The sequence below is a fragment of the Arachis hypogaea genome, chromosome 14 (assembly GCF_003086295.3).
Source record: "Arachis hypogaea cultivar Tifrunner chromosome 14, arahy.Tifrunner.gnm2.J5K5, whole genome shotgun sequence".
Lineage (NCBI taxonomy): Eukaryota > Viridiplantae > Streptophyta > Magnoliopsida > Fabales > Fabaceae > Arachis > Arachis hypogaea.
Genome location: NC_092049.1, coordinates 29,398,058 through 29,425,704, shown reverse-complemented (window position 1 = coordinate 29,425,704; position 27,647 = coordinate 29,398,058). Strand labels below are relative to the sequence as shown.

At 37.7% G+C, this 27,647-nt stretch overlaps 2 protein-coding genes across 3 annotated transcripts; one reads left to right on the top strand and one right to left on the bottom strand.

Moving 5' to 3' along the window:
* Positions 1–17,000: 17,000 nt before the first annotated feature.
* Positions 17,001–20,607, top strand: LOC112741898 (uncharacterized). 2 transcript variants are annotated; one of them, XM_025791065.3, is made up of 5 exons: positions 17,001–17,335; positions 17,795–18,030; positions 19,124–19,369; positions 19,645–19,796; positions 20,128–20,607. In XM_025791065.3, the coding sequence occupies exons 1-5, from the start codon at positions 17,228–17,230 to the stop codon at positions 20,319–20,321; spliced, it is 936 nt and encodes a 311-aa protein (XP_025646850.1). In that variant the 5' UTR covers positions 17,001–17,227; the 3' UTR covers positions 20,322–20,607. The 2 variants fall into 2 exon arrangements, with proteins under 2 accessions (XP_025646850.1, XP_025646851.1); XM_025791066.3 differs by having other exon boundaries at positions 17,069–17,335; positions 19,127–19,369.
* Positions 20,608–22,898: 2,291 nt separating this feature from the next.
* On the bottom strand, positions 22,899–27,436 carry LOC112741897 (uncharacterized). Its single transcript, XM_025791064.3, has 5 exons — positions 26,726–27,436; positions 26,126–26,229; positions 25,520–25,696; positions 23,391–25,303; positions 22,899–23,238 (listed from the first exon to the last, which is right to left on the bottom strand). The coding sequence occupies exons 1-5, from the start codon at positions 26,959–26,961 to the stop codon at positions 23,089–23,091; spliced, it is 2,580 nt and encodes an 859-aa protein (XP_025646849.1). The 5' UTR covers positions 26,962–27,436; the 3' UTR covers positions 22,899–23,088.
* Positions 27,437–27,647: the final 211 nt, after the last annotated feature.

The following is a 27,647-nucleotide window of genomic DNA, read 5'->3' as shown; positions in this document are numbered from 1 at the left end:
GCATGAGTCTCTAAACTCCATTGTTGGGGGTGAGGAGCTCTGCTGTGTTCTGATGAATTAATGCAAGTATTTCTATTTTCCATTCAAACATGCGTGTTCCTATCTAAGATATCCATTCGCACTTCAACATGAATGTGATGAACGTGACAATCATCATCATTCCCCCACGAACGCGTGCCTGACAACCACTTCCGTTCACCGTAGAATGAATGAATATCTCTTGGATCTCTTAATCAGAATCTTCGTGGTATAAGCTAGATTGATGGCATCACTCAAGAGAATCCGGAAAGTCTAAACCTTGTCTGTGGTATTCCGAGTAGGATTCAAGGATTGAATGACTGTGACGAGCTTCAAACTCGCGATTGCTGGGCGTAGTGACAGACGCAAAAGGATAATAAATCCTATTCCGGTACGATTGAGAACCTGCAGATGATTAGCCGTGCGGTGACAGCGCACCTGGACCCTTTTCACTGGAAGGATGGATGGTAGCCATTGACAACGGTGATCCACCAACACACAGCTTGCCATAGGAGGACGTGCGTGCGTGAATCAGAAAACAGAGGAAAGCAGAATTTCAGAAGACAAAGCATCTCCAAAACTCCAACATATTCTCCATCATTGCACAATAAGTATTTATATTTATGCCCTTTTATTCCTTGCAATCAAATTTGATAAGTGAATTGTTTTATTGTTTTTCTGACTAAGAATAATAAGATAACCATAGCTTGCTTCAAACCAACAATCTCCGTGGGATTCGACCCTTACTTACGTAAGGTATTACTTGGACGACCCAGTGCACTTGCTGGTTAGTTGTGCGAAGTTGTAAGAGAGTAATGTGAACATTGACATTACAATTTCGTGCACCAAGTTTTTGGCGCCGTTGCTGGCGATTGTTTGAGTTTGAACAACTGACGGTGAATCCTGTTACTTTGATTAGGAAAATTTTGTCTTTTGGGTCAGAGTCTTTTATATTCTTTTCAAAAAAAATTATAAAAATAAAAATAAAAATAATAATTTTTCTTAGTTATTAAAAATATTTTTCAAAACAAGTGTTACATTTACTGCCCATTTGGCTAGAGCGTTGGTCTGTGTTCTTGATAAATTGGGTACCTTCTTTTTAAAATTCTTTTTCAAAAATAATTTTTACATTAAATCTTGTGCCAAACTTTAAGTTTGGTGTTTTCTTGTTGATTTTTCTTTGGTTTTCGAAAAATCTTATTTTGGTTTTCAAAAAAAAATTTTAAGTTTGGTGTTCTTTCTTCATGTTCTTATGTTCTTGTGAATCTTCAAAGTGTTCTTGAGTTTTCCTTGTATCTTGATCTTAAAATTTTTAAGTTTGGTGTTCCTTGGTGTTTTTCCTCCAAAATTTTCGAAAACAAGGAGCATTAGATCTAAAAATTTTAAATCTTGTACTATCTTATTGCTTTTCTCTCTCCTCTTTAAATTCAAAAATATCTTTTCTCTCTATTTTAAAGCAAATTTTTGAAATTTACCTTTAAAATTCAGATTTTTATTTCAAAATTTAAAATCTTTTTCAAAATTCATCATATCCTTTTCAAAACTTCCTAACCACTTTCTCTCTCCTCATTTTTTCGAAAATCTTCACCCATTTTTATTTATTTTATTTTAATTTATTTTCGAAATAAATAAATAAAAATAATTTTTTATTACATCATCTCCCTTTCTCCATCATGGATTTAAGTGGAAATTAACAGTCCAGAAGGACTCTGGGGTCATATGCTAACCCCTCTTGTAAGACCCGGTTAATTAATGGCTAATTAACCCATAAATGGGAATTTATTCTAGAAAGCCAAAAATGTTATTTTTATGGCTAAATGTGATAGAGGAAATTGAGACGAGAATTTCGGTACCAATTTTATAGAAATCGGACCAAGATTGGACCGAACGGGCCAAACCGGACCAACCGGACCCAAAGTGGGCCCTTGGCCCAACATAACTAAACCAAAACCCTAGTTTTCAGCACTCTCTCTCCTCACACAACACCAAAACACGCTGAAAATTGAGATGGAAGGGGGAAGAACACTCTCTCAACTTCCTTCTCTCACTTGATCTTCAAACCACCATAACTTTTGATCTAGAGCTCCGATTGCCGCTCCGTTTGCGGCCACGCGTTCACCGCGGAGAGCTCTACAAAACCCATACAATCAATCTTGAGGTAAGCCACGTTTTACTGTTCGAAATTCCAGCCCTTGATTTCGAGTTTCATGAGCAAAAATGTTGAGATTTTGGGTTCTTTGATGTTATAGGACCCAACTCTCTTGAAGGAGAAGGTTAATTTTGTCTCCTTGGACCTTGGGTGTGGTAAGATTCTCAACCCTAGTATAATTTGTTGTTCTATGATGTTTGGGTATTGAGATGTTGTGTATGGGTATGATGATTGTGGCTTAGGTTGTGTATATGTGAATATTGGAGCTTGATTGGTGATTTTGGAAAGCTTGGAAGAGGGTTTTGTGTGATAAAATCTGTTCTTGGAGGTGTTGATACCTTGAGAGCTTGTGGACAAGTGGTTTGGAAGTGCTCCGGTTGAGCTTGGGGAATCGGCTAAGGTATGGTTTTGGTTTCCCGTATCTAATATGTAATGTGGTAGGAAATACTTAGGCTAGAGGCCCTAAGATAGGCATTGAATTGTTGGTGTTGTTGAATGGTTGAAATATATGATGTGTTCATATATGTGATTATGAATATTGATGCCTTGATTGTGTGAAATATGAGAAATGCATGTTGTGATATATGCTTGATGGATGATTGATGTTGAATTGATGGGTGGTATCATGTTGATGGTGAGTATGATGTTGATTATGTATAATGATGGTTAATTGAAAATGGTATTATTGGAAATTGGGATGAGGAAGGATGTATGACATGATATTGTGTTTGTCCTTTAGCCATTTGATTGAGAAATGTTAAAATGGTTGGATGTGGTTTTGGAAACCTTGGTAAAGTGTCAATGTGTGAGTTGAGGATGGCTTGTTGTTGATTTTGGTACATTTTGAATGATTTTAAAGAGAAGGGTTGAAATTGGCATGTTTGATTGATTTTGAAAAGAGTTGAAAGTGGCTTGTTTTGAAAATGGCACCTTGTGGTTTTGTATGAAAACATGGTTTTTGGGCATACTTTGACGAGACATAACTTGGACTACGGATCTCTGATTTGTGCCAAATCTGTTTAGAAATGAAATTGGATCCGGGATGTCCATGCCGTTCGAAGAACGGGTGAAAAACGATTTAAAATGAGGAAGTTATGTCCGTCGGAAGATTGGGGTTTGAATCTGTAAATTCTGCAGCTTTTAACTTAGAAAATTTTTAGCAGAATGACCCCTCGCGCGTAGGCGCACTTGGTGCGTACGCGCCGTTCTTCGAGAAAGCGCCATCCACACGTGCGCATGGAGTGCGCGTACGCGTGGACCTATTTTCATCCCAAAGTTGATTTTTGAGTTTTAAAAGCCAAATTTCATACTTCTAAGCCTCCGATCTCACCACTTATGTCTTAAATCATTATGATATGCCTAGCATGAGAAAAAGGGCTAGTGAATGTGGTAACTTGTGAGTGAAGCAAGGGAAAAATGAATGATCATTGAGGATCAAAGATGATTATGTGAGATGCGGAGAATGGCGGTGGAAGTGCTTGTTGTGCCATGGGCCGAAGGGCCGTAATTGTTAATGAATTGGCTGGTTATGGATTTAACCGTGAGCCGGATGGCTAGATTATTGCCGTGTTACGGCGGAGCCATGTTTATGGCCAAGTATAAATGCATATATGATGTTGATTGAATTGTGAAGGTTTGCACTTCCACCATTGGAGATGAGGGTTTCCCTGGGTAGTAGCAATGGCTAGCCACCATGTGCTCCAGGTTGAGACTCGAAGCTCTTTTGACCCTATGTCGTAAGTGTGGCCGGGCACTGTGAAAGGCCCGGATGAGCTCGCCCCCATAAATATTCACCAGTGATGGTGATGGATAAATATTCACCAGTGAGGGTGATGGATATGGATCATGATTATGATCAAGTTTATGATGAGTATAACTCGAGTTGGGGATGCACGACAGAGGGACAGTCCAATGGCTAGCTACCAGGACTTGTCGGGTTGGCTCTATAACCGACAGATGATATCATCAGCCACTAGGGACAGGCATGCATCATAAGCATACTACATGAATTGTTTGAGATTGCCTATTTGACTGCATATTACTTGCTAATTGTCTAAATGCCTTATTTGTTCCTATTTGTAAATCTCTTGTCTGATATAACTGTGTTTGCTATATTATACTCCTGCTGGTTGTTGGGAGGTCTGAAGGAAGTAGAAAGGGAAGTATTAGTTAGACTGAAGGATCTTTAGTTAGTTGCCGCTTACGGTTTAGCTTGTTTATAAGCTTTGATATTTTCTGGGGGAAGTTCTAGGATTGCCTTCGGCTTTCCTCTATTATTATGTATTATATATGTGGAAGCTGTTACCGTACTGGGGACCTCTGGTTCTCACCCATGCGGATTTTGTGATTTTCAGATGCAGGACGCGAGGCTTCTCGTTGAGGCATGCTGGGGGCTTCTGGATTAGCGAAGATTCTTGTTCTCGGGACTCTATCTTGATTTATATATCTTGTTTAGATACTTTTATCTCCATTAAATAATACAAACTGTGATGACTCCTTCTAGAGGGGATTTTGGAGATTAGGTTTTCGGTATTTGTGTCCCTTTGGGTTTTCCTTGGGGTTTTCCTTATTTTATTATATGTATATATTGCTATGCTCGAACCGGTTACCTTCGCAGCCGGATTTTGAGTCTTGATATTCCTGTTTTTGATACTCTTTATATATATGATCTTGCGTTAGCTTATCCTTTGCTCGTTGTGTTAGTGATCGGAGTGTTGCGCTTTCGAGTTGCGGTTTTTGTTTACCCTTTTTTTTTCTACAAGGCTCCTAGTTATAATCAATCATTCATACTACTATACGTACTAAATTTTTGTTTTAGAGGTCGTAATACCTTGCCATCTCTGAATTATGACTTAAGCATAAGTCTCTGTATGGTAGGGTGTTACACCTCTACTGCTTCATATAGGAGAAGTATCTGCATACCCTCCATTGGAGTCAGTAGCTTTGAGTTGAATCCTCAGCTCATTATCATGGTGCAGCAAAGCTGCCAGTATTTCGGTCTTCCACAGGAAGAACCTACAGAGTTTCTGGCACAGTTTTTACAAATTGCTGACACAGTACATGATAAGGAAGTAGATCAGGATGTCTACAGATTATTACTGTTTCTATTTGCTGTAAAAGACCAAGCCAAGAGGTGGTTAAATAACCAACCTAAGGCTAGCATAAGGACATGGAAATAGCTGACAGAAAAATTCCTGAATCAATACTTTCCTCCAAAACGGATGACACAGCTAAGGTTGGACATCCAAGGCTTTAAACAAGGAGATAATGAATCTCTTTATGATGCCTGGGAGAGATACAGAGAGATGCTACGAAAATGCCCCTCTGAAATGTTTTCAGAGTGGGTTCAGTTAGACATCTTCTATTATGGGCTTACAGAAAGAGCTCAGATCTCTCTAGATTACTCAGTTGGTGGATCTATCCACATGAGAAAGACAATTGAAGAAGCTCAAGAGCTCATTAATACAGTTGTCAAAAATCAGCATCTGTACCTAAGCAGTGACCCTTCCATGAAAGAAGAGGTTAAAACAGTAATTGCTGAACTCAGTCATGTAGAACAAGCTGCTGAATTCAATCAGCAATTGGACTTTCTAACACAACAGTTAGCCGAATTCAGAGATAGACTACAAGAGACAAGGATGGCTAATATAAATATAGAAGAACAATTGAAGCAAACAAAACAGCAGCTGTCAAAACAAATAACAGAAGAATGCCAAGCAGTTCAATTAAGAAGTGGGAAAACATTAAATACCCCACCTCAAGGCAGCAGGAAGCCAAGGAATGAGCAAACTACCTAAAATCCATCTGAGGACAGTAAGAGCCCAGGAAAAAATAATTCTGGCGTTAAAACGCCAGAAATTGGGTGGAAGGATGGCGCTGAACGCCCAGAACATGCTCAGGACTGGCGTTCAACGCCAGAAACAAGCAAGGAACTGGCGTTGAACACCCAAAAGAAGCACAGTTCTGGTGTTCATACGCCAGGAACATATGAGGAGTTGGCGTCCAACGACACTCCAGCTTCTAACTCTGGCACTCAATTGCCAGAGAGGGATCAGACACACACAAGTGCTGATGACAACCCATCTAAAAAGGCTTCTTCAACCACTTCTGTAGGAAATAAATCTACAGCAACCAAGGTTGAGGAATATAAAGCCAAGATACCTTATCCTCAAAAACTCCGCCAAGAGGAGCAGGATAAGCAATTTGCTCGCTTTGCAGATTATCTCAGGACTCTTGAAATAAAGATTCTGTTTGCAGAAGCACTTGAGCAAATACCTTCTTACGCCAAGTTCATGAAAGAAATCTTGAGTCATAAGAAGGATTGGAGAGAAACTGAAAGAGTTCTCCTCACTGAAGAATGCAGTGCAGTCATTCTGAAAAGCTTTCCTGAAAAGCTTAAAGATCCAGGAAGCTTTCTGATACCATGCACATTAGAGGGAAATTGCACCAGGACAGCTTTATGCGATCTTGGGGCAAGCATCAACCTAATACCTGCATCCACCATCAGAACGCTTGGTTTAACTGAAGAAGTTAAACCAACCGGATATGTCTCCAACTTGCTGATGGCTCCATTAAATACCCATCAGGCGTGATTGAGGACATGATTATCAGGGTTGGGTCATTCGCCTTTCCCATTGACTTTGTTGTGCTGGAAATGGAGGAGCACAAGAGTGCTACTCTCATTTTAGGAAGACCTTTCCTAGCAACTGGACGAACTCTCATTGACGTCCAAAAGGGGGAAGTCACCCTGAGAGTCAATGAGGATGAGTTTAAGTTGAATGCTGTCAAAGCCATGCAGCATCCAGACACACCAAAAGACTGCATGAAAGTTGATCTTATTGACTCTCTGGTGGAGGAGATCAACATGGCTGAAAGTCTCGAATCAGAGCTGGAAGACATCTTTAAAGATGTTCCGCCTGATCTAGAGAATTCAGAGGAATTGAAAGAACCTCTGAAATTTCCTCAGGGAGAGGAAAAACCTCCTAAACCCGAGCTCAAACCATTACCACCATCCCTGAAATATGCATTTTTGGGAGAAGGTGATACTCTTCCAGTAATCATAAGCTCTGCTTTAATTCCACAGGAAGAGGAAGCACTAATCCAAGTGCTAAGGACACACAAGGCAGCTCTTGGGTGGTCCATAAGTGACCTTAGGGGCATAAGCCCAGCTAGATGCATGCACAAAATCCTATTGGAGGATGATGCTAAGCCAGTGGTTCAACCACAGAGGCGGCTAAATCCAGCCGTGAAGGAAGTGGTGCAGAAAGAGGTCACTAAATTACTGGAGGCTGGGATTATTTATCCTATTTCTGATAGCCCCTGGGTGAGTCCTGTTCAAGTTGTCCCTAAAAAGGGAGGCATGACAGTGGTTCATAATGAAAAAAATGAACTGGTTCCTACAAGAACAGTTACAGGGTGGCGGATGTGTATTGATTACAGAAGGCTCAATACAGCCACCAGAAAGGATCACTTTCCTTTACCATTCATAGACCAGATGCTAGAAAGACTAGCAGGTCATAATTATTACTGCTTTTTGGATGGCTATTCAGGCTACAACCAAATTGCAGTAGATCCCCAGGATCAAGAGAAAACAGCATTCACATGTCCATATGGAGTATTTGCTTACAGAAGGATGCCTTTTGGGCTGTGTAATGCGCCTGCAACCTTTCAGAGATGCATGCTCTCTATTTTCTCTGATATGGTGGAAATATTTTTGGAAGTCTTCATGGATGACTTCTCAGTATATGGAGACTCATTCAGCTCCTGTCTTGATCACCTGACACTGGTTTTGAAAAGATGCCAAGAGACCAACCTGGTTTTAAACTGGGAAAAATGTCACTTTATGGTGACTGAAGGGATTGTCCTTGGGCATAAAATTTCAAATAAGGGAATAGAGGTGGATCAAGCTAAAATAGAGGTAATTGAAAAATTACCACCACCTGCCAATGTTAAGGCAATCAGAAGCTTTCTGGGGCATGCAGAATTCTATAGGAGGTTTATAAAGGATTTTTCAAAAATTGCAAAACCTCTAAGCAACCTGCTAGCTGCTGACACGCCATTTGTGTTTGACACAGAGTGCCTACAGGCGTTTGAAACTCTGAAAGCTAAACTGGTCACAGCACCAGTTATCTCTGCACCAGACTGGACATTGCCATTCGAATTAATGTGTGATGCCAGTGATCACACCATTGGTGCAGTACTGAGGCAGAGGCATGACAAGCTTCTGCATGTCATTTATTATGCTAGCTGTGTTTTGAATGATGCCCAGAAAAATTACACAACCACAGAAAAAGAATTGCTTGCAGTGGTTTATGCCATTGACAAGTTTAGATCATACTTGGATCAAAAGTGATTGTGTACACAGATCATGCTGCTCTTAAATATCTACTCACAAAGCAGGATTCAAAACCCAGACTCATAAGATGGGTGTTGCTTCTGCAAGAGTTTGATATAGAAATAAGAGACAGAAAAGGGACAGAGAACCAAGTGGCTAACCATCTGTCCCGGATAGAACCAGTGGAAGGGGCGTCCTCCCCCTCTATTGAGATCTCTGAAACCTTTCCGGATGAGCATTTGTTCGCCATTCAGGAATTACCATGGTTTGCAGACATTGCAAACTACAAAGCTGCAAGGTTCATTCCCAAGGAGTACAGCAGGCAACAAAAGAAAAAATTAATTACTGATGCAAAGTACTACTTGTGGGATGAATCCTATCTCTTTAAGAGATGTACAGACGGAATAATCCGTAGTTGTGTGCCTAAGGAAGAAGCACAAAGGATCTTATGGCATTGCCATGGGTCACAATATGGAGGTCATTTCGGAGGTGAGCGAACAGCCACCAAGGTCCTCCAATGTGATTTCTACTGGCCTACACTTTACAGAGATTCCAGAGAGTTTGTACGTAACTGTGACAGTTGCCAGAGAGCTGGTAATTTGCCTCACAGTTACGCCATGCCTCAACAAGGAATCTTGGAGATTGAGTTGTTTGACGTATGGGGTATTGATTTCATGGGGCCTTTCCCTCCATCATACTCAAACACTTATATTCTGGAGGCAGTTCACTATGTATCAAAATGGGTAGAGGCCATTGCCACACCCACCAATGATACTAAAACAGTACTAAAGTTCCTCCAGAAACATATATTCAGCAGATTTGGTGTCCCTAGGGTACTAATCAGTGATGGGGGCACTCACTTCTGCAACAAACAGCTTTACTCGGCCATGGTCCGGTATGGGATTCGCCATAAGGTGGCAACTCCATATCATCCGCAGACAAATGGACAAGCTGAAGTTTCTAACAGAGAACTAAAAAGAATCCTGGAACGGACTGTGAGTACCCATAGAAAGGATTGGGCACGAAGCTTGGATGATGCTCTGTGGGCTTACAGAACAGCATTCAAGACTCCTATAGGGACCTCTCCATACCAACTTGTGTATGGTAAGGCATGCCACCTGCCCATGGAACTGGAACATAAAGCCTACTGGGCAACCAGATTCCTAAACTTTGATGCCAAACTAGCTGGAGAAAAAAGATTGCTCCAGCTGAATGAGCTAGAGGAATTCAGATTCACTGCCTTCGAAAATGCCAAGCTTTATAAAGAAAAATAAAAAAGGTGGCATGACAGAAAGCTGTCATCTAAAATATTTGAACCAGGATAAAAGGTTCTGTTGTTTAACTCTAGGCTCAGGCTATTTCCCGGGAAACTTAAGTCCCGGTGGAGGGGACCATATGTGATTACAAGTGTATCACCATATGGTTATGTGGAGCTTCAAGATATTGATTCTGATAAGAAGTTCATTGTTAATGGACAGAGAATCAAGCACTATCTTGAAGGCAATGTTGAGCAAGAGTGCTCAAGGCTGAGGCTAGATTAAAAACTCAGCAAGGTCCAGCTAAAGACAATAAAGAAGCGCTTGCTGGGAGGCAACTCAGCCATGGGGCATCACTTCCTCTAAGCATTTTGCCCTATTCTTGATTTTATTTGTTTATATAAAGTTCATTGATACTAAGGTAAAGAGTCAATTGTATAAGTTTACAGGGTTACAAAAGGATTCTGCACACAAAATAGAGAAAAAGAGCTCACTGGCAAGAAAATGCCAGTAAAAGTCTGTTTTGGGCGTTCAATGCCCAAAATAAGCATCCACTGGGCGTTGAACGCCAGTAAGGATAGCCATCTGGGCGTTGAATGCCAGAAAGAAGCTCCTTCTGGGCGTTTAACGCCAGATTTACAGCGTCCTGGGCGTTCAGAAAAATGCCCAGTGACAAAGGAGTTTCTGGCGTACAACACCAGAAAGAAGCAACAGCTGGGCGTTGAACGCCCAGGAGAAGCAGCAGTTGGGCATTGAACGCCCAAAACATGCAGCGTTTGGGCGTTCAAATGCCAGGATGGTGGGGAGGAGGTAAATTCGTTTTTTTCTTCATATTTTTCATTTTAATCTTAATTTTCATGTTTCAATTCATGATTTCTTGCATAAACATGTTACAAACCCTGATTTCTAAAATCCCTAATTTCTAAAAACCCCACTTTAAAAATATCAAATGTATCTTAATCCATAAGCACAAATCCTTTTTTTTATCCAATTCAACTCTTTTTCAAAATTTTCAAAACAAATCTATCTCTTTTCATTCAAAAATCTTTTCAACTAATCAATATCTTTTTCAAATCTCCATATTATCTTTTTCAAAAAAAATCCAAATTTATCTTTTTCAAATATCTTTCATATCTTTTCAATTTTAAATTATATCTTTTCTTATCATACTTATCTCTTTTTAAATCATATCTTCTATCTTATCTTTCTCCCTATTTTCGAAAAACCCACCCCCTCCCTTTTAAAAACACATTCGGCCTCCTTCCTCTTATCCACCATTCAACACTAGCTCTCCTTCTATCCCTCTCCTTTCTTTTCTTTTGCTTGAGGACAAGCAATCCTCTAAGTTTGGTGTGTTTATCCGTGATCACTAAACCATACCCACTAAGATCATGGCTCCTAAAAGAAAACAACCCACTCCAAGAGGCAAGAAAGAGAGTATTCCAAAACCACTTTGGAATCAAGGGAGGTTCTTAACCAAAGAACATTCAGACCATTACTACAAAATAATGGGTCTAAGATCTGTGATCCCGGAAGTCAAGTTCGATCTGAAAGAAGATGAATATCCAGAGATCCAAGAGCAGATTCGAAACAGGAACTGGGAAGTCCTAGCTAATCCTGAAACAAAAGTGGGAAGGAATATGGTTCAAGAATTCTACGCTAATCTGTGGCAAACAGACAGGCAGAGAATATCTGGAGCTGCCCTCTATGACTACAGGACTGTGGTCAGAGGAAAGATTGTTCACATCCACCCTGACAAAATCAGGGAGATCTTTAAGCTACCTCAGCTGAAAGATGACCCAGACTCCTTCAATAGGAGAATGATGAGAACAAACAAGGGCCTGGATAAGATTCTAGAGGATATATGCATCCCTGGAGCCAGGTGGACCACCAGCACAAAGGGTGCCCCAAGTCAACTCAAGAGAGAAGATCTCAAACCAGTCACCAGAGGATGGCTGGACTTCATTGGGCGTTCTATATTGCCCACCAGCAACCGTTCTGAAGTCAATATTAGAAGAGCAGTGATGATCCATTGCATTATGTTGGGAAAAGAAGTAGAAGTTCATCAACTGATCCCATCTGAATTCTACATACTTGCCAACAAGAACTCCAAGGATGCCAGGTTGGCTTATCCAAGCCTAATCTCTATGCTCTGCAAATCAGTGGAGCAACCAATCACTAAAATCACAATGGAAAAACAACAAATGCAGGATGACCCCATCAAGAGGAGAGCGCAAGAATTCCTACCAGAACTCCCTCAATTTGAATACTGGGAGCATCTTGAAGCATCTGTCACTAAGTTGTAAGAAACCATGGAACAATTAAAGGAAGAACAGCAAAATCGAAACAGCATGCTTTGCAAACTGCTCAGAGAACAAGAAGTGCAAGGGCGTGAATTAAGAGAACTAAAGCGTCAGAAACTATCCCTTGAAGGGCCAAGCACTCCACAGACTAAAGAGGCATCCGCTTCCCAAAGTCAAGGTTGTTGAGTTCTGATCTTAACCTTAACCCTGTGATAACTTTTTTTTATTATTATTATTTGAGTTTTACCTTAGGAGTCATATAGTAGTAATTAGTATCTATATTTTGATTTTATCTCCAATTAAGCTATAATTTATTTTTCTCATCATCATTAAACATGAATAAAATAGAAGATTTTCTTTAGGATAAGGAGGCAATATTTCTCGAGTTTTTAATACAAGAAATTCTGATTAATTACATGTGGTGGCAATGCTTTCTGCCTTCTGAATGAATGCTTGAACAGTGCATATGTCTTTGGAATTTGATGTTCTTGAATGTTAAATATGTTGGCTCTTGAAAGAATGATAAACATGAGACATGTTATTGGTAATCTGAAAAATCATAAAAATGATTCTTGAAGCAAGAAAAAGCAGTGAATACAAAGCTTGCAAAAAAAAAAAAAGAGAGAGCAAGCAGAAAAAGCCAATAACCCTTAAAACCAAAAGGCAAGGGCAATAAAAAGGATCCAAGGCTTTGAGCATCAGTAGATAGGAGGGCCTAAGGAAATCAAATCCTGGTCTAAGCGGCTAAACTAAGCTGTCCCTAACCATGTGCTTGTGGCGTGAAGGTGTCAAGTGAAAACTTGAGACTGAGCAGTTAAAGTCAAGGTCCAAAGCAAAGAGAAGAGTGTGCTTAAGAACCCTGGACACCTCTAATTGGGGACTTTAGCAAAGCTGAGTCACAATCTGAAAGGTTCACCCAATTATGTGTCTGTGGCATTTATGTATCCGGTGGTAATACTGGAAAACAAAGTGCTTAGGGCCACGACCAAGACTCATAAAAGTAGCTGTGTTCAAGAATCAACATACTGAACTAGAAGAATCAATAACACTATCTGAATTTTAAGTTCCTATAGATGCCAATCATTCTGAGCTTCAATGGATAAAGTGAGATGCCAAAACTGTTCGAAAGCAAAAAGCTACTAGCCCCACTCATTTAATTAGAATCTGAGCTTCACTAAAAAACTCTGAGATATTATTGTTTCTTGACTCATTTGTATTCTATTTTATTTGTCTAGTTGCTTGGGGACAAGTAACAGTTCAAGTTTGGTGTTGTGATGAGCGGATATTTTATACGCTTTTTGGGGTTAATTTCAGATAGTTTTTAGTATGTTTTAGTTAGTTTTTAGTTTATTTTCATTAGTTTCTAGGAAAAATTCATATTTCTGGACTTTACTATGAGTTTGTGTGTTTTTCTGTAATTTCAGGTATTTTCTGGCTGAAATTGAGGGAGATGAGCAAAAATCTGATTCAGGCTGAAAAAGGACTGCTGATGCTGTTGGATCCTGATCTCTCTGCACTCGGAATAGAATTTCTGGAGCTACAGGAGTCCAATTGATGCGCTTCCAATTGCGTTGAAAAGTAGACATTCAGGGCTTTCCAGCAATATATAATAGTCTATACTTTGCTCAAGGATAAACGACGTAAACTGGCGTTCAACGCCAGTTCCATGTTGCAGTCTGGCGTCCAGCGCCAGAAACACGTTACAAGTTGGAGTTCAACGCCAGAAACAGGTTACAGCCTGGCGTTGAACGCCCAAAACAGCCCAAACATGTGAGAAGCTTTAGTCTCAACCCCAGCACACACCAAGTAGGCCCCAGAAGTGGATTTTTGCACTATCTATCATAGTTTACTCATTTTCTGTAAACCTAGGTTACTAGTTTAGTATTTAAACAACTTTTAGAGATTTATTTTGGATCTCATGACATTTTTAGATCTGAAATTTGTACTCTTTGATGGCATGAGTCTCTAAACTCCATTGTTGGGGGTGAGGAGCTCTGCTGTGTTCTGATGAATTAATGCAAGTATTTCTGTTTTCCATTCAAACATGCGTGTTCCTATCTAAGATATCCATTCGCACTTCAACATGAATGTGATGAACGTGACAATCATCATCATTCCCCCACGAACGCATGCCTGACAACCACTTCCGTTCACCGTAGAATGAATGAATATCTCTTGGATCTCTTAATCAGAATCTTCGTGGTATAAGCTAGATTGATGGCAGCACTCAAGAGAATCTGGAAAGTCTAAACCTTGTCTGTGGTATTCCGAGTAGGATTCAGGGATTGAATGACTGTGACGAGCTTCAAACTCGCGATTGCTGGGCGTAGTGACAGACGCAAAAGGATAGTAAATCCTATTCCGATACGATTGAGAACCTGCAGATGATTAGCCGTGCGGTGACAGCACACTTGGACCCTTTTCACTGGAAGGATGGATTGTAGCCATTGACAACGGTGATCCACCAACACACAGCTTGCCATAGGAGGACGTGCGTGCGTGAATCAGAAAACAGAGGAAAACAGAATTTCAGAAGACAAAGCATCTCCAAAACTCCAACATATTCTCCATCATTGCACAATAAGTATTTATATTTATGCCCTTTTATTCCTTGCAATCAAATTTGATAAGTGAATTGTTTTATTGTTTTCCTGACTAAGAATAATAAGATAACCATAGCTTGCTTCAAACCAACAATCTCCGTGGGATTCGACCCTTACTTACGTAAGGTATTACTTGGACGACCCAGTGCACTTGCTGGTTAGTTGTGCGAATTGAAGTTGTAAGAGAGTAATGTGAACATTGACATTACAATTTCATGCACCAGCGCACTTTAACCTAAATCCTGTGTACAAGATTCCTGTTGTGTGGCTACTTCATGAGGTACCAGAGAGACGTCCTGTGGAAAATTTTGATCGTGCAGAGGAGTATCAGATGATGTTCTATCTTTTGATAACGTTCCACCTGACTTGAGTTGTGAAGACTTAGAACGTACTTTCCCTCGCTTTAGTAGTTTAGAGGGACTAGGTGAGTATAGAATCTAGGCTAGCCTAGGTGCCAACTTAGAGACCTCTTGAACAGGTCAGGACCTGGGATGTTGTATGTATGTATATGTATATAGTTATTATCTAGCTATATCTAGGGGTGTTCTAACTAAAGGTCTATACTCTAATAAAGGCTGGATAACTGAATGTTGCTAGCTACTCGTGATGTATTTATGTGTGGTTGTTTATAACTGTTTTATCTGTTATTACTTGTAAATTGATTATGAGTGGTTCCGCCTATTAATCCAAACGTTTTAAAAAAAAAGTACACCTCGCAAATTAACTACGCTTTTAACAACGAATCAGGCTCATATGATAAATAATAGATAATAATTAGGAAGACAAATTGGTAGCGCTCAATTTTCGGTATGATCTAGACATATTGAAAATTGGGTCGTTACAGCAACAATTCGTTCAGACTCGATTTTGAGTTATCTGACTCAGCCTCAGCCCTCATCACCCACAAGAATCTCTAAAGTGTTTACAAAACTTACTCTGAGGTGTGACAATAGGTCAATGAGCATGAACGACGAAGGTTTAATTCAGATTGCGCTTCGTGCATGGATTATATTAAGGGAATTAACGTTGTTGTGAGCCATTGCCACAGTTTGGAAGAGCTCTCTGTTAAGCGGCTACATGGGGCACATGATGGTGAGGAGATGGTTAGTTCCAAAACGACGTCGTTGACTTCTGTTTGCTTGAAGGAGATCGTGAATGGTCAGAGCTTCATGCCCCTTTTGATTGTGTCGAAAAAGCTATAATATTTGAAAATAATTGGGTGTTTAGGGGATTGGGATGACACGATGAGAAGATTGGGAACCTCCATGCTGGATGCTGCATTGATTGATGTTCACCTTGAGAAGATTCAAGTTAGCGATATGGGTCTTGTGAGTTTGTCTAAGTGTTTGAGTTGAGATCAGTAGGGAGTGCGACTGGAGGGAGGTGGAGGAAGGTGATAGAGGGTGCAGTGGCGGTGGAGATGCATTGTTTTTGGATAGTGGTGGGTGTGGGGGAGAATGGAGATGAGGAAGGTGATGGAAAGTGAAGGGTAGTGAGTGGCAATGAAGGTCAATGTTTTGTCTGTTAATGCCATTGACTGTTTTGTCCTACCTCCTTGTACACTTAACTGTCACATGTCTGAGTTTGCGTGTTAACTCAGCATTTTTCGTTAGTGAGTCATGCTGGAAAATAAACGAGGGATTATTATGTCTGACAGAGAAAAACGTTGGGGATTAATTTGTGTATTAATTTTTTGGGGACTAAAATGTTCACTTTTAAAATTCTTAGAGATTGATTTGGATAATTACTCTAAAATTATTAGATGCTAAATATTTTTCACCGAACCAATTTTTTTATGTTATTAAAATTAAAAAGGTGAGTTGTTAATCTATTTTAAATTCAAATTTAAATTTGAATAAAAAATAAAATATTATTTTAAATTTTATCTCATTAACCAAAATTCATTTTAAAATAAAAAATTATTTTATACTTATATTGTTGGATAATTCAATCATTTTTTTTCTAATAACAATTATTGTTAGATAAAATAGTATAAAAAATTAAAAAAATATATTTACTAATTTAAGAAATAATAATTTATTTTTTAATAAAATAAATTATATATTAAATAACAAAATTTTTATGATTTTTTTTTATAAACTAATACTCAACTATAATATTTTGATAATATTATCAAATAATATTAATCAATCTAATAATCTTTATAATAATATAAATTTATAAATTTAAACACTTAAAAATCATGTTATAAAATATAAAGTTTTAATAAGTAGTAACATTAACCTATTGTTTTGACCTCACAAATCAATATGATTAGAATTGTTAATGTAAAAGAGATTTACATAATAAATACTACTTGGGTTTGGTAATTTTGATATGTTGACGTGTCAAATGGTGATTGGTTAGTGCCACGAATCCAGACGACAAGCAAATGAACGAACAAATTGGTCTTCCAAATCAGAAAGTTCCACATCCCAATTCTTCGTCTCCCTTGATCGGCAATCCCTATCACTTCACTTCACCTCATTAACATTTATATTTATATTTCCGTTGAATAAATTCTGAAACAAAACAGAAAACAACATTTCTTCCTTTTTACCAACATGGCGGAAAACCCTCCCGAAACGGCGCCATCCACCTCCTCACAACCACCACCACCTCCTTCCTCTACTTCTCAAAAATCGCCTCCTGATTCCGTCAAACAGCCCCAGGTTTCGCTATTATCCACTTCAATTATAGTTTCTTTTTCTCTTCTATGTCTTAATTCCTTGGATTTTGTTATGATTGGGACTCGAAATAGGGTTTTCTTCCTCATTTTTTAAACCATTTTGGCTGTTTGATTTCTTAGTTGATAAATTAGGAGCATTATTGCTGAGATCAAATCGGCATCTTGCAACATCTCTGGCATTGTTCTGTTTAGAGAATCAAGCTCAGTGAAGATAAATTCAAGTGAAATTGAAAATGTGGGCGTGATATTTCTTCAATATTGTGTACTTTGAAACCTAATTTCAGCTAAAAACTTGTTTTTGAAGTCCATATTTTGAGGCTACATGTTATTGAAACGCAGCCTGGAACAGTTGTTTTTTTTTGCCTTAAATGGGTGTATTTTGATCATTTGACTGTAGAAGTAGATGAAGATCTGAATTTTTGTGTAATTCTGGTTGTTTCAGGTGCCAGGTTTTCCCAGTTTTCCGGCATATCCTCCTGGATACTACTATCCAATGTTTCCTGCTATGTACCCTGCAGTGGTTCCAGGGTTAACGCCACCGCAGAATGACGAACTGGCACAGGGGAACCGTGGAGCAGGCATATATGCAGTTCCTGTTCATCCGTTTAATCAGTTTAATGGACATGTTACTGGACTTCCATATAACAATCTGATCCCACTGACTTACCGCACACCCACGTAAGTGGCTAAATTGTTTCGTCGTGATGATATTCTGGTACTACGTCTTTAGAGTATTTAAGTATCTATTAGTTTTTGCTACTATTCTTCTTTTTAAGTATATTTTGTAGTGTATGGATTTTCTGGAAATTAACTTATCAATGTAGGAAATAAATGAGCAATAGCTTATATCTGTACTTTTTTATATTATGTTTCTTGTAGAGTCTTTATGTTAAGTAAAATATAGGACAGACATGCACTATATCAGTGCTCAGCAAAGCTTCCTGTGCACAAATAGTTTTCTCAAATTTCCAAACTATATAAAAGATTCTTACAATGACCGTTATGTGTTTAGTTTGATCTAAGATCCATGTGTGGGTCCCAATTTCATGAGGTTTTGTCATTAGGCAATGAATTTGAAGTTTGAATAGCGAGAAGTGATATGGTTAGAAGATGATGGTTCAGTGACCCAGAGAGATGGATCAGTAAGATAAGGATGAGCTTGATGACAAGAAGTGTGTTTTCTTTATGAAGCCTGGTTAAGTATTTGAAAGTTGAAACGAAGTCGGTAGAAATATTGATTCATAGCCCTAACAGTTAAATCGGATTTACAAAGCTTTCTCACCTTATCTGAAAACTATCAAATGTTAAAATAAACAAAAAATAAATAAATACTAATGCTAGGCTGCACCACATGGCATCATTGCATTTCTGTAACATAGACTTGCTATTATGATGAACATTATCATTCATGCTGATATTGAGCATTTCTTATGTGGGATGGAACTGAGTGAGAAGTTATGAATATAGAGATTGTGGTTCTGAACATGGTTTGACCCGATTGAAATTTTCCTGTAATATGAACAGCCTTGTTGAGCTTGGGCTAAATATTGGACTTTCTAATTCTTATAACCTCCTGCATCAAATCCAGTTGTGTAGTCTGCTTTCAAAGTTCTCAGTACATTAAGTGATAAACATGATCTTAAGAGGAAAACTGAAACAAAATGATGACATTTTATACAAGGATTGTTTGATTTGTGAAGATTCTATTTTATTTCATTTTTTATGTGGACAAATATATTAATTGTTTCTTTAACTGAATGAGCACTATCAGCAGCAGGGCAAGTTCTGATGCTGCTGCTGCAAGCGAAAATCAGGGGCAAGCAGCACAGCAGCAGCATCCTCAACAGCAGCAGCATCCTGCACCTCAAAGACAAGTTGTTGTTAGGAGATTTCAAATTGCATTTCAAATTGATTTGCTGCTTATGTTAAAACTTGCTGCTGTGATCTTTTTGTTCAACCAAGATGGTTCGAGACAGAGGCTTATTGTCCTTGTGTTTTTCGCTGCTATTGTATATTTGTAAGTATTTGTCCTTCTAGTTTTCAGTTTTAAGATTTTTTTTAGCTTTCATCTTCTGTCTAGGTCACAAACCCAGGAAATGCTTCTAATATAAATTTCTTTTCTTTTATTTATTTACTTATTTATTCAATTTTGTATATACACTACACCTGATATGTTCCGCAGATGTGTTTCTATGTCAATATAAGTGCCATTGGATATGGCTGGATTTAGTATTGCTTCGGTTGTCAATGGAAGCTGGATTATTTACCTACTTATATTTGTATGTGTTATAGTTACCAAACTGGAGCTTTGACACCAATTGTAAGATGGCTTTCACAAGGTATGCAGAGAGCAGCAGCTCCTCCTCAACCACCAAGACCTGCTGCACCCAGGGCCGAAAATGTTCCAGCTGCAAGGCAGGGGGCTGACAATGCAGCCCCAGCAGGTATGATTTGCATTTGTTTTATTCATGTGATTTTGCATGCACTTGTTTTGAGCAACATTGGTGAATGAAGTGAAGCAATAATGATCTCGATATAGTAGTTTAAAAAGTATGTGTTTCTTGAAAGGCAACCTAACCTAGGGTCATTAGGTTTAGTTACTGTTGTTGTATGTTCACTGTTGAGCTTCATTTTCACCTTTAGATTTGTGGATGGGGGCAACTGGACCTCATTTTCCCAATGTGTTACCTGGTTTTGTATGAAGAGGGTCAATTTAATTCACTTTGGATCACTTATTGAACCTAGTTTGCATTTGCTTATTGTTAATTTCTGTAGAGGGTCAGCCTGAAGCTGAGGTTGGGAATCAGCCCGTCAATGATGGCAACCGGGCAGCTGAGAACGAAAACGAGGCAGAACCTGGCAGAGTCAATGGTGGCAACCAATGGTGGGGCATTGTAAAGGAGATCCAGATGATTGTCTTTGGATTTATCACCTCCCTTCTCCCGGGGTTCCACAACCATATGGATTGAATCTATAGTTTGTACCAAACAAAGCCTTATCGAGTTGAGGCATGAGAGCGTACCCGAGATGTGGGGAAGGATCTTATGAAATAAAATGTATAGCATCAGAAGTTCCTAGTGCCATGACTTTACACATACATAGTTAGGTGCAGCTATAATCCAGCGAAAAATAGTATGTTGCAACTATAGGGTGTCATTTTTGTATCATTAGTTGGATTGTAGATACAACAGCTTTTTTCTTTTCTAGCTTTGCACCATCTCAAAGTGGTCAATGACTTTTCGATTTTCCGCTTAAGTTTTCTTTGTTATTTTCTTATTAGTTCTTGTCTTTTTGAGCATCCAGAACCCGTGTCAAGTCTTTTTTCCCAACTAATGCTGCAAGCAAGGTACATTTTTAAAATTTGATAGAATTACAGTTTTAGAATATTTAAATACTTTATTTTAATTTCCGTCATTGTGAAAATGATTTTCATTTGACAAAGTGTACCAAATATTGCAAAGCATGTTAAAAAAATTAGAGATTAAATTTTAATGCAACTTTTATAAAATTAGAAAAAATATCTTTTTATATCTTTTAAATTTGGTAATTTTATATTTAGTGATTTTCTTTTCAATTGTATTTTTATTGAATGGCAACATATTTCCAAAGAAATTTGTAAGAGTTTTGAGATTGAATTTTTTCTTTCTTTTTTTTCATGTATCTTCTAAATAATTTTTTATTGTTTTAACAAAAAGTTGAATCAAATGCTTGTTTGTTATTTATAAAAATGGTATATTTTATTATTTTGTCAAATTAAAATTATATTTAAAGTCAAAATGTTATTTCTTATTTCTTAGTCATTTTATTAAAAATTGAATCTTTTAAGGATTAGAATGGTAGTTCACTCAAATATTAGATAATAGAATTGCACACAAAAGTTAAATTGGTCTTCTAATTTCAATTGGTTCGAATTAATTACTTTCAAATTAACTAACGCGAGTTACTATTAGTCATTAGCACTGGATTCTCATCAATTAGTTAACTTCTGGAGAATCAATTTAATAATTTAATTTAACTGAAACTTGAAACCAATTTGATTAGCACGTAAAATTTGGAAGACTAAGTTGACTTTTTACTCACTATTCTATTGTATAAAATATAACAAATAAACTTTCAGCGATGCTACATGAATAAGTAATTAAGTTTAACTGAGTTGATCCAATAACTTAAGGATTGGGAATCGAAAAATTTTAGTTGAAAATGGAGAAAAAGAAAGAGAGACATAAAAAAAAGAAAAATTTTGTTAAATTTTATTTAAAAAATAATTTATTCCCCTAACATTTCCCTTAAACAGTTAGCTGAAAATTCCTTAATGATGGTCGAATAATTCTAAAGGGCAATTCAAAAATGTCCACGTCTCATTTAATACTTTTTGCTTGTTTATCCCTTTATATAACCTTCATTTTCAACAGTTGATATATAATTCAGAAGGGAAAGCAATGTGTTAATAAAAAAGTTAGATGACCCATCAACAAATCTGTCCAATTTTATTTTCTTCTATATATACAACTAATATTAAAGTGTGTGTTACGGAATGCATTCTGTTGTGGCTATCTAATTTGTGTGTTGTGCCATTGCCAAAGCTCTGTTTGTGGCCATTGCTCATTTCTTCAAGACAAATGGTGTGATGCAACCAAATCACTTACATATTATATTAACCAGTCTTATTGGTTCACTTCTATACCAACAAAATATTCGCTTAAGGAATAGATATAATATTTTTTTCCTTTTTCAGATACACAGGATAGGTGTAAATTTGGACGCACATATGAAAATTTTATAATTAATAAATAGGAATGGATGACCCATCAACAAATCTGTCCCATTATGGATGAGTATTGTCATTCCTTAGATTGGAGGTTGTCCTTTTCTACCTAATTCAATAATTTGTGTGGTGTTCTGGTTTGTCAGTTTGTGCCAATCCCACTACTACCATAAGCTTCAATTGGACCACAAAGGATCCACTACCAGTGGTCACTTGTAAATTGTATTCTAATTGAACCAATTTAGAAGTTCCAAGTCCTTTGCCACGGTATTATTTCTTTTACCATATATCTCACTCATAAGATATGATAATTTAAAGAAATTCATATTTTAGATAAACATAATTACTTGTCAAATCATCTCCAGAGCCTACTAAAGAGTAGTAAACAGCAATACACTTCAAACGCAGTGCCAATTAGGCTATGTTTGGAAACTCTTCTAAAATATAAATGCAAGAAATATTAGAAGACCTACAAAATCATTTGATAAAGTAAATAAATACAGCTAGACAAAATGCCTCTATCTCAGCATTATCTTTATGTCTGGACAGATTTCTAGTTTCTTACGTTTCTACTGACTCAGCATTTCTATATTTTTTATGTCCTAAAAGAGGTACTAATGGAGACCTTTAAAAAATTATCCCATGATTACAGGTATAAAAAAGCATTGAACCACAAACATTAAAATTATAAACTCGTCTTGGTCAACTTGGACTGCAACTGATCACATCTTCACAGGAAATGGAAAAAATAGAGCAAATTATCAATCATCAAAAATGTAAATGAGAATACAACAATAATGATCATTTATTATGTGACCGGATAAATGTATTTACATATTCATCTCTTGGAACATCTGCAAAACTTTGGTGGATACTACAAGTGAACACTAACATAAGAAGCTCATCTTATTGGAACTAAAGAATTGTAATTACAGAAACTATATGTACATATAACAATTGCAAGGTTCACCTCACATCTCAGACAGAATATTGCTAATCTTCCGAAGCTCCTTGAGAGCTGCCATGGCAGTAACCTGCCCTTTGCCAACAAGAATATTTTTAGATAAGTTCTCCACTGAGACTCCCTGGTTCCTGTCTTGTTGGAAAACAGATTCAATTACCTGCATCATTAAAAGAAGTAGATAAGACAAACAAGTTGAAACCAGGCGAAAGAGATCAATCCTGAGGTCTATACAGCATGTTATGTAATCACAAAATTATCTTCAGTTTAACTTGTGATCAGTTTGAGCGTGACAGATAGAAGCAACTTTACCTGGATATGGTCAAGCATAGACTGTCCAATATTCTTCAAAGTGCCCATCACATTCTGGTCTACAGAATCTCCTTTGCTACTAACAGAAGTGAAATGCTCACTGGTGGTAGAAGAGACAGGTGGTTGCGAATTACTTTGGTTACTACAGCTGCTGGTGGATTTTGTAGGTTCAGAAGCAGCTCCTACTTTCCCCGATATACCCTCAACGGTATTCCGTCCAAACTTCCAAAACCACTGAAATTTATTCTGCTTTTTCTCCTTGGGATGTGTAGCAGAATTTCCTGGATCATTATTATTGCACCCTGACATCTGAGGTATGTTCTCAGATTTATCAACATCAACATCAGTGGACTCTGATGTTTCAGGTATGCTCTCAGGATGATCAGAGACTGGAAGAGGTGGATCACTGAGACTGGTATCTGCAGTTTCATCGCATTCGTCAAGATATAAATTAGAGGCAACACTACTTCCCTGCGAGGTAATTTCATGATAATTGGCCTCATTAGGCGGGCTAGTTGAGTCAGAATATACAGAGGAGCTTTCCTCTATCCCTGTATTTCCACTTGGACATCTATCATCAGATGAGTAACTGTTGTCGCCTTTAGAGTTATCATTTTGCTGCACACCTTCAGCTGCTTCAGAAATATTTTCCTGCTTGCATAGGATTTCATGGCAATCCATTTGTTCTGCTTCTTCCTCAGGTCCAAGTGCCTTATGAAGCGCTTCCAATATGTTTCGCCTAACCACCTTAGATTCCTTTTTGCCATTCTTAATCCTTGAAGGTGGTGGATCAGATCCCGCTCTTCTCAGTGTGTTTTTTACCTTTTCTGTCCAGCCCTTTTTCCGAGTCGGAATCTGTTGTTCGATACCATCTTGCTTAAGTTCTTCAGCCTCATGTGCAACCCTCCATTTTTCTTCCCAGTAGCTGTCAGTTAACAAATTTACAGGAGTTTTTGGAGACACAGTTTCAGAAGGAAGGGTCTGAGATCGCGTCATAACTGATTTACTTTGGAGATGATATCCTATAATCAAAGGTGATGGAGAAGAAATATCAACACTTAGTGCACGAGCTTGCAATGATTTGGCCTTCTCCAGCAGCTTTTTAATATTAATGTTTTCAGGAAAGTTTAATAATCTCTGAAGACAGGTGGTAGGATTTTCGGTAGCAAGCAGTGAAGATCTTAAATGAAGTAGCATTGCAACAGCCATAGCTGCAATAAATGCTCCACGAGGAGAATGCAAAATCCTCAAACCCCAGTCTATGTTGTCATCAACACTTTTTTCAACTTTACTATTATCCGATGCAAAGATCTCATCCCAGATTATCAATAGATTGTCAAGTGAAAACTCACGTCCGAATAGAACTCGCAACCATCGGAGAGAAAAGTATTGGGGTTCAACACCAAGATCCAAAAGATGGCTATACAGAGATGAATCCACAAGACACAGCAAATGATACAATGCAGTAGAAGCTTCAATAACAGGAGGCAGGCCAGTTTGCGACCCTGCTACAGGGAAGGAAGAGAAGAAATCGGCCATCGCAACTGAACCACGGACACCACTCATTAAAGCATCAAACATGCAATAAGCATCATGTTCCATGAATTTCTCAGATAAAACAATGCCCAGTTCACCTTCAGCTCCATAAGCATCACTCAGCAATACAATGGTCTGTAATGCAGGATCAAGCTCATCAAGACTTTTGACTTTTGCATTTCCATGAGAGCCAATTTCATCCTCCAGCAAGTCTTGAGATTTTCTAAAATCAAAGCTGTAAGAAAGATCATTCTCCTGATATAGAAGGCCATCAAATTTGTCGGTGAAGATATCTTCATAAAGCTTTCGAACTTCTGAAAGACGCTCCACATCAACTTGGAGAACATAAAGTAGAGGAGCAAGTAACTCGTGCATTCCTATAAATTAAGTGAATTGAAAAATTTACCAACAAGCGAACTAGTTTTATAACATATATACTAAACCAAAGGAAACCTAATCTGAAAGCCTGGAAGCATAACTAAGGACATATTTTAATAAGTATTAGGTATCTCAATGTGTTAATCACTTAGTTTTCAGTCCCCGCTTTTTCTGTATTTTTTTATGTTTCTTAGAAGATTTAGACATATCTTTACCTTGTCTATAACCACATTCTGGGTGCCTGAGACACCAAAGTAATAAAATGCGTCTTAAAATGCCTTGGCATCCTGGTGTCTGGAAATAATTCCCATGTTCTGGATATAAACGTGATAAATCCTGATCAACCATTCTCTCTAGCTCCGCATTACGGAAAAAGCGACTCCATGTACTATCTGCATTTAAAATCCATGTGTCATTTACAAGAGATGAAATTCAACTGTTCTTAGCTTAAAGAGATAGAGAAGGCTAACTATTAGAAATCTACTGGACAGAATTACAATATAAGGCAATGTACGCAACAACAACATACTTATTTAACATCAGCATCTTTAAAACTGACAATAATTATTAGCATAATTCTGAAATGAAATTCCACAGAATAAGTAGGGAGCATGGCTTTACAACCACAAAGCAAACTGAATTTTTCATTTATAAAAAGACTTCAAAAACACACAATAGGTATATAACCTAGCAACCACTAATAGGATACTCACATGATGAGGATAGTGTACATTAGCATTGTGAATTGTGATAATATAACTGCTGAATCAGGGATCTGAAATCTACATACATATTGTTACTTGGAAAAACAAAAAAATTACCTGGATTTTGTGAAAGTGGATTATCCATGGTAAGATCGGGTGAGTTACTTCCATCCTTCGGGATATGCGGTTCAACCAGAAGACGCCTTCTCAGATTCGCATACCTGACAATACCAAAAGTCAGTTGATAGTTACTATTGATTATGCATTCAATACAATTAGCTGAATGAATATGCAGCCCTTCTAGTTTACACCATTATGACATATACAAACAACAACCCTTCCAAACAAAACATAAACAAAATACTCAAATACCCAAAGCCAAATGCAGAAACAGCTTAATCTTCTTGTATTTCCCACCTATTGAACAATCAATACAGTCTTGATTCATATATCAGCAGCACTTTTGCAACTTAAATAATAAAAAGGTCCTATGTTTTTGTATGACTTGATGTCCATTTAAAATCGAGTACCCTCAATTCTATATACATAAAATCGATAGAGTATATTGTTATGCGCACCATCAATAAGGTAAATTGCTATATCATGTATCAACAAGCACTGAATATAAAGTAAAAACAAAGATTCCAAATTTACGGAAACGAACACCGACACTGAAATCAAAAGAAGTACAAGAACATGATTATTCAGCTGATTTACCTCCTTCTACAGTCAGCGGTGACCCTACGAAGATCATCAATGGAAGTTGAAGACTCTGAAGGCAAAACCCCAAGATCAACACGCCACTGCAACCCTCTCAGATCACCGAATCGCCTCTTTTGAGTCACCGATCTCCCGGAAACATCGTCGGAGCCTTCAAGCTCCGGCGGCGCGGACACCGACACCGACGGAGGTGGCGGCGGCGGCATCAGCGGGTTCATCAGAGCCGGCGGCATGATAATCCACCAATTCCTCCCGAAAATAATAAAAAATTAAAGAATAAGAAGAAAAACCCTAATTTGCTTTCAGAAGCTCAAACAGATTGAACTTGAAGCGTGTGAAGAAATAAATGGGTTGTTTTATGAAGGAAAAACAATAGGAGTGGGTGAATTTGGTGCTAAGATTAAGAAGCTTAGTAATTTACAGAGGTTGATGATTGTTCTCATTCTAAATTGTGTTGCTTTTTCAGAGAGAGAGAGAGAGAGAATAACAAGTTTGTTTGTTAGTTTGTTTTGTTGAGAGGAGAAAAAGAAGGAAGCAGGGAAGCAAAGAAGGGAAGTGGGGTGTTGAGTTTATGCGAATAATGTGTTGTGTCTGTGCCGCTTTTTGTTGTGTTTTGTGTGTGATTGACTTGTTACAACTTTACAAGCCTTTTACAAGCCTAAGCTGAAGCTTTCTTCTATTGGCTTCTTTAGCAATAGCAATATTTTTTTTAGGAGTACCAGGATATAGTAAATTTTGTAATTTATAGTCATTAATTAATTATTATTAATATTTTAATAATATAAAATTTTATTTAATAATATAAAATTTTTTTTTTAATTAAATACTGATTAAATTTTAAAAAAACACTGACCCTAAACTATATATATATATATATATATATATATATATATATATATATATATATATATAATTTGTT